General features: G+C 38.0%; 1 protein-coding gene and 1 pseudogene across 1 annotated transcript; both read right to left on the bottom strand.

Annotated features, from left to right (window-relative positions):
- Nucleotides 1-5,150: 5,150 nt before the first annotated feature.
- LOC135644254 (uncharacterized protein At4g26450-like) lies at nt 5,151-10,043 on the bottom strand (annotated as a pseudogene).
- Nucleotides 10,044-11,410: 1,367 nt separating this feature from the next.
- On the bottom strand, nt 11,411-12,425 carry LOC135644253 (uncharacterized). Its single transcript, XM_065161727.1, has one exon. It carries the CDS (start codon nt 12,320-12,322, stop codon nt 11,411-11,413), a length of 912 nt encoding a protein of 303 aa, XP_065017799.1. The 5' UTR covers nt 12,323-12,425.
- Nucleotides 12,426-13,242: the final 817 nt, after the last annotated feature.

Here is a 13,242-nt window from a genome sequence, read left to right as displayed (position 1 = left end):
ATTGAAAGTTGGACACACGTCCTCCCCTACTACACATTACACACCAAAATTTGCTTTAACAGACAAAAAAAACACTTATAGATGGCCCGACCCAAGTGATGCATTAACAATAGGCTATAATTGGTCAAATTACGTCCAAGAACAGATGATGAGGAAACACAATCAAGATTAAACAAGACCTATGCATGTTTCCGGTGGCCAAGTTGAGCAAGAATTGGTCCACAATGTGAAACATAAGCTGTAGTGGCTTCCTAGAAGGTAAAATGGGGATGAGTCAAAGCATCAGGATACCTAAATGGACAAATACCAACCATATCCGAAAGAAGATGATCGGGCACTCAACCATCAACACCAATCCAAAAGAAATTTTCTTCACCAGTATTAGACCAACCATGAAATCCCAAAAGAAACCCAACAAACTGGCACCAAAGGATAGCTGCAAAAGCATAAAAGAGGAGTGATAGCAAAGAGTTACAAACCAAGCTAAGCTGCACCTTTGCTCAAAAATAAAATCCCAAGATCATCAAACTTAAATTATAAGCTGAATTGCTATTTCCCGGTTCATGCTTCACTTTCATAAGAAAGATATTGTGGATCTTGGATGTATTTTCCATGTAAAATGACATCTCCGAGGAAATGTTTACCCAACATCATTGTGATGCTTTTTTAAACAGCAAGTAGCACTGGCAGAAAATGAAGCACATTATGTTATACTATGACACATCCACACCAAGCCAAACTCCAATGTCAAACCCATCAAGAAGTGAAACATTAAAATCTTTCCAGAAGCAAAGTCCAAGAATAAGAATTGATTTTTACTTATCAACCAACAGGCCATTACTGTCCTAAATTTAACTAATGCCAGTTGTTCAATCCCCTCCTTTCACCCATCCCCTCTCCCTATCCACATTACCAACATAAGAAGCTTTTGGATTCTTAATTGAAAATTTGCTTCTGATGTTTTTGCCATTAAGAATGCTGCTGTTTAATGATATATTTGGTAAATATATAAGAGTAAAGGCAAGTCTTATCAAACAAGACAAGCATGACAGAAATGAAATAAATCAATGAAAGTGTAATGGTTAATAGAAACTAAAGTGGAATAAAGGAAATACACTTACGAGTTGCAGGGGTTACGTTAGGTCAATGACAAAGCAATAGAACCAGTTGAGATGGTAAGTATTGTACAAGAAAAAATTGAAGCATTTAAATTTATCAAGATCGATGTTTTAGTTCACAATGTATCATCCGGAGGTGCTCAAGTTTGTTCTGAGGTATCCCGAGAAACAGTACCATGGTTTAAGTGCATGAAATATTACTTAGAGGAGTGCAATAATATCACATAACTCCTACAAGAAACAATTAGCATCTGAACTTTCAAAAGCCAAAACTTTAGTAGACCTCAATAACATGGAAGCAGTTTCACTTTATTATATCTAACTCTTTTACTGCAAACGGTCCTGATAAAAAAATTTTAAAATGTCAAGAACTAACAACCAATAGCTCACAATATCTCTAATGGAAGATTCCTTCAAGAATTGACCAACAAAACCTTTGAATATGCAAAAGATGACAATTATATTCTTGACACGGAACCTTTATTTTGCTCAAAATGAGAATAAACAAGTCATATTTTAACCATTCTAGCAAGCAAGAAAGTCTACGGTTATTATGAATTCAGATGCTCCCGTTTACAGCAAAACATAGATTACACCTATATTCTCGCTAATGTACATGACATACTTGCAGTGAAGATGATCCTCTAGATTATTTTGCAACTAAAGACCAAATATAATACAGAGATGACACTAAGAACAATATTGTAAAGAAACAAGTCCACTTTTTCTTCAATTTCCAAAAATTACAAAACAAGATAGCTTATTCTATGTTCACAGATCGCTTGCCACTATTGGCAGCATCGCAAGTTATTTTATGATATGAAGTTTGTTAATGGGGGGAAGCAGTTTCATGATTAACCTCCACTAATTTCAGGTGAAAATTCCAACCAAAGCAACAACAATTAAAGCATAACAATCATGTTTATACATAAGCTTTAAAGACAACTATTATCAAAAATCAAGTTTCAAGTCCTGATTCATCTAATCTCACCTTTTCTCATGTCATACCTGCTATACAATGTAATTGTCTTTTGATGGCTTTGAAGAAGAATGCTTGATGGCACAATGACCATCATGACAAGAAGTCTGACAACAGCAGGCTTTCAGATGAGGTAATTTGTCTCGCTGCTGTGATGAAATACAACAGATCCAACTGCTGAATTGCTCACCAGCAGATAAAAGTAGGGGCAGGGAGGAGAGAAAGATGGGTTGAGTAATTTTGTTGTATTAAGTCACATTAAAATTATAAAAAGAAAACAAATGCAGGGTCTTGTGACAAATAAGAAGGAAAAATAGAAAAATTAGGAAATAGATGAACATAAAGAACATGCTAAGAAAACCCAACATTATTTTTTTGCATTTTAAATTTATATTTTATCTAAGGAACAGATACTCCTTAAAACAAAATTACATGCAATTCAGACACTTTTGTTAATTAGAATTCTGAAAAGAAAGGGAGAAAAATCACTAATCGGCCTATAGTAGGCACCCAAAAAAGCCTGCAGGTTGCATTTTGTAAGAGTTTGGTTCCAAATGAAAAACTATCAATAGGTCTCTTGAACCAAGCTCAAATCAAAATAAAGCTGGTCAAGAAGGGTGATAAAGTATCTTCTTCCTACTCATAACTGGTATGTGTTAGAATTTACATTACTTGTTCTTTCATTGTTTCCACTGAAATTTTTGTGAATTAAGTATGTTAAATTGAATCCTCCCCCTTTTTTTACCTTCCATCAACTCTCTTCTCAAATTCTTAAGCCTACCACCCTGTAGGTTGTTCTAAATCACTACCCTTGAATTGATTAAATCAACCACTACCATTGAGTTCATAAAAACTATGAACCCACATTCAATCCAAGTCTATTTCCCAAAGAAAACTATTTCACCTTTGGCTATTGAGTAATGCTAAGAGGAAACAGCCTGGTAAGCCAAGCTTCTCTATCTTTGCCTTCAAATACTATCAATCCTTTCTAAGTAGATTGCCTAGGCAACATCCTCTGCAAGAACAATTTGCTTTTCAGGTTAATTATGCACCATGTCTGATTTTCCATTGTAGAAACATATAACAGTTGGTCTTGTGAAACATCCAAGTTCTGCTTCAATTTCTAAAGCAACGTGGTACGCAACTAAGAACAATGGTCAAATGTGTGATCCTAGACCTCTTCCTTCAGCCGAACCATGTGTTTAGCAACCGACAGCTCTTCAAGGAATATAAATGTTCTTGTTGCCAGCTCATGAATCTTATCGGTGTCGGCTTCAATTAATCAATCCTCTTCGATAATTTACCAAACCTTAGCCATAATTATCCATCATACCAAAAAAGAAATGTCTACCACATCAAATTCTTCTACTCTGTCCGAATAACGTTCTCTTACCCTTCCTTCTGCTATCATCCTATTGCTTTGTTACCATGTATGTGTCCTTAAGTTGGTCCCAATCCTTTATGGATCTGGGCAATTTAGTTGGCACAAAATAAAACCTCTGGTGAACCCTTACACTAGTTCAAAAAATTGATTCCAGGATCATTGGTTTTATCCTGAATTGGTCCAATCAGCTCAAGAAGTTTAGCACAATATGGGAACAACTCATTGACACTTCAGATGTTAATTGTTAGATGGCTTCTTCAATGAACGTGGACAGTGACATTATTTATAAGAGATTCACCTCTCCATATGGTTGCCAAAAATGGAGGAGGAACTCAGTTATTCTTTTTTTAAAGAGAAAAAAGCAAATAAAACAGGGTTAAGAACACAATAAAAAAACATGCATGTACTACCGATCACCATGTCAACATCAAGGATTTTTGTATATGTCATGGTACACTATGAAAGCAGATTTAGAAAAATATAATCATCTTCAGAAGGCTAGATTTCAGTAATGTCATAAAAAAACTACATTTTAGTAATCTTTAGGCATAAATTTTATATATGACAATAAGTAGCTCCAGATGATCTTTGTCTGATGTTTTCATATATGATACATGATTAGCCAGAGCTAGACTATTAGAGTTTCTTTTCACAAGTAATCAAAGATGAAAATAGAAAGTTAGAAATTTTGGTGAAATTCAAAATTCATAAATTGAACATTTAGGGGATTTTATCTAGAAAATTGAGTAGTTTTTCTTGAACTTTGTGTTGTAGTTTCAAAAGTTGAGGAAAATAACAAGCTTTAAGTTTTTTTTATTTTTAATTTTAATTTTTCGCCAAATTTAGGTTCCTTTAATATTTTAATTATTTTTATCTCAAATCTGATGTTTTTATTACACATTGTCCAATTTGACCAACCTAATGCAACACAAATTTTTATATCCTTGAGCATTCAATCCAGTAAAAGACTTGGTTCAAACTTCATGGACCTTTCTAACAGCAATAAAAAGTTTCATTCACTCTTCATTATATGGTTTCACATGCCAATTCTTTGAACACTAGTAGTCCACTTCTTTACAAAATTTTCATACTTATGTGTTCTCATTCTCACTTCTTTCCCTGGAAAGCCAAGAGGCAACCTTTAGAATTTCTAATTTATCTTGATAAAATATACTAGAAATCGAACTTAGATGTGTTACAAGGATCTACCAACTGCAAGCCAATCTAGCACTAAACATAAGATTAGTGGGAAAAAGAACATCTGGAAATATAATGAGATAAAACATTAACTGATAATGATACTTCAGCAATATTAGCTACATAGAGCACAATTAAGTTAATCAATGTTAACCTTCATCATCAAACAATAGACTATTGAATTAGATGAAAGCCTCTCCTCAAACAGGCAAACAGAAGTTACTGAACAAGGTACAAAACAACCATTCTCACAAGGTAAGGACAAAGTTAATGGCAGGAATTTAAAGCAGCAGACAACAAAAGCAGAACACAACTTTGTGACATGTGGTTTAGATACTGGACACAGCAACTGATAGTTGATATATCAATGTGCTATTTATTGTCTAAAATCCTAGATGTTTGAAATCCAGATACTGGCTGGAGGATAAGTAATAAGCAGCCTTACTTAAATTGCCACAACACAGTTAAAGGTTCAAAAGAACTTCTCATAATCTTGTGTTGGATGGTCCCAGACCTCCATGAATCCTACAAGTGAAAAATATTGTTAAAATTATAAAACAAAATGTTGTGTAGCAAACACTTAAAACAAACTTGGAAAACTATCTAATATGCTTCAATATCCAAACTTAATCATTCATGTAAAGCAATTTACAATGAATACAACCGCACATCAGATGAATCCTCAAGCAAAAAGAGAGAATAAAAAATTAAGTACAACAGTAAATACACTCCGTTTTCACCAGCTTATTACCGTAACAAGTTTTTCGAAACCATTATGAATTGAGCTTGGAAATGTTTGTGCCAATATGCAAATTCAGCCTAACCCAATTCAGATGATCTGGCATACCTAGTGTCATGAGGTGAACATACTTGGACATGTTTTTGGCATGGCTTATCTTTACAAAATTTGACATAGGTTTTCAAATGACAAGAATTTTGAAAAATGTCTAGTATACGAGACTCTATACTGAGGTTGGGTCGAGGGACCCCTCAAGCTGCTATGTTCATGAAACTTGGTCACCTGGTTGTGAAAAGAGCAACCTCACTGTAATGCCATGACCCAACCTCACAATTGATTCCTACTAATACACACTGTACACAGATAGTGAACCAGAATTTGACAGCACTTAGTTGCACTCGTGTTAGTCTTGCATGTATTTAGTTAACATAAAGGTTGCTTATGTACATGTACTAAAGGACTATTGCGAAGGAAACTGAACTTGAACTCAACCTTAGCAAGACTCTCCAGTTGAACTGCCCGCATCCACTATGTAACTGGCTAAGCCAAGGTGGGTTTCAGCTCCAATCATGAATATCCTACATGATTGGCCATTTGGACAGCTTCGTGCTGCTGTGTGTCACTACAAGATGCATGTGACAAGGCTTACTTTCACTCGGATGGTGCGAAGATTAATATGCATGGCAGGCATTTGAGGTGTTCCAAGGTCAACCAGGATTGCTAGATGGATTAGGCGAGGCTCAAGATACAATTTCACCACCTGGCACTTTCATATTTGGATTTGAAAGTGGAATCTAGCCCCAAGTCCCACTAAGCACTGGAACTGAGATGAAGGAAGACAGAGTAGGGGACTACTACTCATTCCAAGTTTTTTCCCTATCTTTTGTGTTGTACCAAAATTTTAGCTCTAATCTTATCTACTAAATTTAAATGGCTTTGCCTTCTATTTCATGAAAAGAAAAATCTCATGAACATCCAACAGTAGTAATAACTTGAATTTTAATATGTTAAAGAACTTTCAAATTTCAAATGATTGCAAAAATAAAAAGCTAACTGCTAAGAAAAGACTAATTTTGTGGGGGGAAAACAAAAATAGAAGTGAATTACTAGCACTAATCAAAGTTAACTCCTGAAAAATGATAATTTGTATAGAAAACAACAAAAACTGCAGCAAATAATACAAACCTATATCTCCAAGAGATCCATATATTGAATCATCAACACCAGGAAACCCCTAAAAACAGACAAAAAAGAAAAAAAATAGCAGATTTATATTTGTAACAGGATTATATGAAAGAACAGAAAGATTATCTTCAAGAGATTAACTAGCAGAAGAAGAATTTAATCTGAAGAACAGGATTTCTGTTAACAAGCCATGCATATACCTCAGCACCATGAAGATCAATTCCAACTTGAAGGTTATTAAGGTCTGCTTGTACTGATGGGCTGCATGACATATCAGCTCCCGGGTAGTCAGAAATGGCTAGACTGTAGCTGTCCTGAATGACAGGAAGGTCATCTGAATGTGCTGTGTGGTTCATAACATTCTCTACAGGATATATCAATTCGTTCCTGCTTTATTACCACATCAGGAATAACTCATCTAGTGAGGGAGGAGTGCAAATATTAAGGTCTAATAAATTCAAGAAAAAATGGCATAGAAATATCAAACATTCCACAAATTGACCAGCTATATGAAAAAAACTTACTTGGCCTTCGAAGGATTACAGGCATTCACTTCAATTGGAGAATCGTCTTCCAAATCAATTACTGGAATCACTTTGTCATCACCTGAAAGACGGTTGAAGTCATAAGTAACTTTGGCCTTGCTATTTATCGACAGGCCAAAATCAACCGAAAGTTGTTTCTCAGTTTCCAGAGGAGGAGCTGAAATATTACAATCATTCAAAAGAGGATCACTGGGAATCTCAGTTATCTCAGGAGCTTCCATTAGGTTCAGATCACAGATTTTAAATTAAGTTGGTTGGTTTTGCTTTACATCTTCCATCTCCATGAATGATTGAGCTTCAACTTTTGGAGGTAAATTGGCAGTGACTTGTTTCAATTGATCGATTGCCTCCATTTCTTCACTCTGAGGTGGCATCTCCATGAACAGGCTAGCCTGAGTTTGTCTAGAACCATCAAGCTGAGAGAATTGATTTTGCTGAGATGCAGTAGGCAAAGATGAGTTAATTTGTTTCTCGTGTTCCTCCTCTTGACTCACATGGTTAGCAAACTTATCCTCCTTCCCTACATCTACCATCATAGCAGATGATGTTGAATGCAGGAGGTTCATCTGTGGCTCACAGGGAGACTCTATTGTTTCTTTAGAGGATTTGATATCAACATCACCAGAATTAGCTTGTTCTTCATATTTCAAATGGTCAGAGTGATCCACATGCGATTCTTTTAAGAAGCCATCAGTTGGAACATCATCTATAACCATCTCAAAATCTCCTTTAGGAACAACTTCAATCTTGTTTCCACCATCAGTACTGAGGCAATGGTCATCTGTAGGACCTTTATGTGACAGTGATGACCACGGTCGTGTTGGCACTTTTGGAAAACCACTGAGCTTCAATAGATCACTACCATCATTGCTGAGAGAGGAAACACCTTCCTCGACTCCATCAGGCTTCACGGTTGAGTACTCTTCCGTGGAAATCTTTTCCTCTACTAACGCATCATGCTTACCACTCTTAACTCCTCCAGCTTCTGAATTCGAAGCCAACACTTCTTCTGCCCCTTTGTTCTCATCGGCATCCACTTCCGTGGGAACATCCTTCCTGGTATTGTTTGAGCTCGCCTTCGATCCAGCATCATCAAGCTCTGAACCAGATTCACCCACCACTTCTCCCTTCGAGTGCTGTTCATTTTCAGCGATACAGCTTCCCACTTCCTCGTACCCACTTAGCCGATCTCTACGATACCCCGGGGCAAAGTCATCGTTGTCCTCCTCCATACTATCAGAATAGTCTCTGCTTCGTTCGTTCCACGGCCCATTTCTTTTCCTCTCTCTACCCCAATCCGGACCATCATACGAATCTTAAAGAAATACACCCGTAATTGTTAAAACCTCTATCACTCGAATCGGATTCGGTCTTAAACCCGATAAGAGTTATTAATGGATCCAGATGGACCAATATCCTAATCAGACCTGATCTAGTAAATCTAATCTTCCAACCACCTTTGGTCTCCCCCCACTCATCATTCACCACCGATAAAATCTTGGTTCCGGACAAATCTCAAAAAGACTATAGACCGGAGAGGAGAAAAGACGATCAATATTCTAGATTAGGACTTCTACGAATGATACGTCTGATACGATACAAGGATACGTTCGATACGATACAAGGATCAATTTGGCATCGTTTTAAATGGTCTATTTACCGAATCAGAACCGATTAGGATATTGGTCCATCTGGATCCATTAACAACTCTTATCGAGTTTAAGACCGAATTTGATCCACGTGACAGAGGCTTTAACAATAACGGGTGTATTTCTTTAAGATTCGTGTCAGTGTGAGATGCTTCGCCCTTTTAATCGTTATATGCTATTAAAATCCTAAAAAGAGCTGCTTGTATAATTTTCTTTTTGTCTCATCAATCTTCCCTTCTCTTTTATTAAAATAATTAAATACCAATATTTCAGATCCGATTGCCACCTAAAGAATGATACGTCCGATACGATACAAGGATTCATTTGACATCATTTTAGATTGTCTATTTACCGGATCAGATCCGATTAGGATATTGGTCCATCTAGATCCATTAACAACTCTTATCGGGTTTAAGACCGAATTTGATCCGTGTGACAGAGGCTTTAACAATAACGGGTGTATTTCTTTAAGATTCGTGTCAGTGTTTGATGTTTCATCCTTTTAATCGTTGTATGCTATCAAAATCCTAAAGAGAGCCGCTTATGTAATTTTCTTTTTGTCTCGTCAATCTTCCCTTCTCTTCTATTAAAATAACCAAATAACAATATGTCAGATCCGATTGCCACTTCCCCAAACAAGCAATACTTCTCCTGATAGAATTCTTCTCAGAATTGAACTTCTATGTTCATCTTACTGCTACTCAGACTGATACAAATAACTGAAGAAGCTACAAATGAGGTCTATGTTATTGCAACTTTTGCGTTTACATCACTTTTATCTTGGTGCAATTTTGATAATAGCAACTTCGACTTCACTTTTGCCAACGTTTGGATGAAAATATGATCCTTCTGATTACGCTGATGATCGCACGGAATTACGTTTCGGTCTTATGTGAGACCCCTTTATGCCCTTCTTTCATGGTCATTTCGAATGAACAAATTGAAAGAAGTGATCTTTTAGATGAGAGTATGGCCGTGATAATTAGGCTCCAAGAAGATTTCTAAGAGGAAGAAAACTAGTAGAAATGTAACCAAAGTCGGATTCGATTGCCTCCTATTCGAGGCAAAAATTAGGGTACCTTCTTTTTGTCCGAGAAGGGGAGGAAAAAGAGTCGGTGAGCGCGAGGGATGAAGAAGTACGGACTCCAGCTTCGATTTCCGCCGACGCAGAAGACCGCGAAGCCAGCTCCTCCTCGCCCTCCCCCTCCTACCGTCGCTTTCGGCGGCGGCGACGACGAGGATGACATCGAGAGGGAAATCTCACGGCAGGCATCCAATAACAAGTCTCTCCAGAAGGTTTCTTGAAATGGTTTCCTTATTCCTGGTATTGATGAGTAAATGAACTTGCGGATTGGTTGATTGATGGTGGAATTTGGTAGATCGAGGAGCAGCACAAAAAGGCAATGGAAGAGGATCCCTCGGTCTTCGACTACGATGGGGTTTACGACGAGATGAAGGTGAAGATTGCGTGCCCCAAGGTTCAGGATCGAATGGAGAGAAAGGTACTTCACTTTTGCCTACGTTTGGATGAGAACATTAACCTTTTGATTAAGCTGATGATCGTATGGAATTACATTTCGATAATATGGGAGACCCCTTTATGCCCTTCTTTCATGGTCATTTCGAATGATCAAATTGAAAGAAATGATGTTTTAGATGGGACTTTGGCGGTGATAATTGGGCTCCAAAAAGATTTCTCAGAGGAAAAAAATCAGTAAATATGTACCCAAAGTCAGATTCGATTGCCACCTATTCGAGGCAGAAATTAGGGTACCTTCTTTTTGTCCGAGAAAGGGAGGAAGAAGAGCCGGTGAGCGCGAGGGATGAAGAAGTACAGACTCCAGCTTCAATTTTCGCCGGCGCAGAAGACCTCGAAGCTAGCTCCTCCTCGCCCTCCTCCTACCTTCGCTTTCGGCGACGGCGACGACGAGGATGACATCGAGAGGGAAATCTCACGGCAGGCGTCCAATAACAAGTCTCTCCAGAAGGTTTCTTGAAATGTTTCCTTATTCCTGGTAATGATGAGTAAATGAACTTGCGGATTGGTTGATTGAGGGTGGAAGTTGGTAGATCGAGGAGCAGCACAAAATGTCAATAGAAGAGGATCCCTCGGTCTTCGACTACGACGGGGTTTACGATGAGATGAGGGGAAGATTACGCGCCGCAAGGTTCAGGATCGAACGGAGAGAAAAACACTTCACTTTTGCCTACATTTGGATGAAAAGATTAACATTTTGACTACGTTGACGATCGCATAGAATTACGTTTCGGTTATATGCGAAACCCTTTATGCGCTTCTTTCATGGTCATTTCGAATAATCAAATTGAAAGAAGTGATCTTTTAGATGAGACTATGGCGGTGATAATTGGGCTCTAAGAAGTTTTCTCATAGGAAGAAAACCAGTAGATATATACCCAAAGTCGGATTCGATTGCCACCTATTCGAGACAGAAATTAGGGTACCTTCTTTTTGGCTGAAATATTACAATCATTCAAAAGAGGATCACTGGGAATCTCAGTTATCTCAGGAGCTTCCATTAGGTTCAGATCACAGATTTTAAATTAAGTTGGTTGGTTTTGCTTTACATCTTCCATCTCCATGAATGATTGAGCTTCAACTTTTGATCGATTGATCGATTGCCTCCATTTCTTCACTCTGAGGTGGCATCTCCATGAACAGGCTAGCCTGAGTTTGTCTAGAACCATCAAGCTGAGAGAATTGATTTTGCTGAGATGCAGTAGGCGAAGATGAGTTAATTTGTTTCTCGTGTTCCTCCTCTTGACTCACATGGTTAGCAAACTTATCCTCCTTCCCTACATCTACCATCATAGCAGATGATGTTGAATGCAGGAGGTTCATCTGTGGCTCACAGGGAGACTCTATTGTTTCTTTAGAGGATTTGATATCAACATCACCAGAATTAGCTTGTTCTTCATATTTCAAATGGTCAGAGTGATCCACATGCGATTCTTTTAAGAAGCCATCAGTTGGAACATCATCTATAACCATCTCAAAATCTCCTTTAGGAACAACTTCAATCTTGTTTCCACCATCAGTACTGAGGCAATGGTCATCTGTAGGACCTTTATGTGACAGTGATGACCGCGGTCGTGTTGGCACTTTTGGAAAACCACTGAGCTTCAATAGATCACTACCATCATTGCTGAGAGAGGAAACACCTTCCTCGACTCCATCAGGCTTCACGGTTGAGTACTCTTCCGTGGAAATCTTTTCCTCTACTAACGCATCATGCTTACCACTCTTAACTCCTCCAGCTTCTGAATTCGAAGCCAACACTTCTTCTGCCCCTTTGTTCTCATCGGCATCCACTTCCGTGGGAACATCCTTCCTGGTATTGTTTGAGCTCGCCTTCGATCCAGCATCATCAAGCTCTGAACCAGATTCACCCACCACTTCTCCCTTCGAGTGCTGTTCATTTTCAGCGATACAGCTTCCCACTTCCTCGTACCCACTTAGCCGATCTCTACGATACCCCGGGGCAAAGTCATCGTTGTCCTCCTCCATACTATCAGAATAGTCTCTGCTTCGTTCGTTCCACGGCCCATTTCTTTTCCTCTCTCTACCCCAATCCGGACCATCATACGAATCTTAAAGAAATACACCCGTAATTGTTAAAACCTCTATCACTCGAATCGGATTCGGTCTTAAACCCGATAAGAGTTATTAATGGATCCAGATGGACCAATATCCTAATCAGACCTGATCTAGTAAATCTAATCTTCCAACCACCTTTGGTCTCCCCCCACTCATCATTCACCACCGATAAAATCTTGGTTCCGGACAAATCTCAAAAAGACTATAGACCGGAGAGGAGAAAAGACGATCAATATTCTAGATTAGGACTTCTACGAATGATACTTCTGATACGATACAAGGATACGTCCGATACGATACAAGGATCCATTTGGCATCGTTTTAAATGGTCTATTTACCGAATCAGAACCGATTAGGATATTGGTCCATCTGGATCCATTAACAACTCTTATCGAGTTTAAGACCGAATTTGATCCGCGTGACAGGCTTTAACAATAACGGGTGTATTTCTTTAAGATTCGTGTCAGTGTGGGATGCTTCGCCCTTTTAATCGTTATATGCTATTAAAATCCTAAAAAAAGCCGCTTATATAATTTTCTTTTTGTCTCGTCAATCTTCCCTTCTCTTTTATTAAAATAATTAAATACCAATATTTCAGATCCGATTGCCACCTAATGAATGATACGTCCGATACGATACAAGGATTCATTTGACATCATTTTAGATTGTCTATTTACCGGATCAGGTCCGATTAGGATATTGATCCATCTGGATCCATTAATAACCCTTATCGTATTGGTCCATCTGGATCCATTAACAACTCTTAAACCTAATAAGAGTTGTTAATGGATCCAGATGGACCAATATCCTAATCGGATCTGTTCGGTAAA

This window comes from Musa acuminata, chromosome BXJ3-8, assembly GCF_036884655.1.
Source record: "Musa acuminata AAA Group cultivar baxijiao chromosome BXJ3-8, Cavendish_Baxijiao_AAA, whole genome shotgun sequence".
NCBI classification, from domain to species: Eukaryota; Viridiplantae; Streptophyta; class Magnoliopsida; order Zingiberales; family Musaceae; genus Musa; species Musa acuminata.
This window is presented reverse-complemented; position numbering and strand designations above follow the sequence as displayed.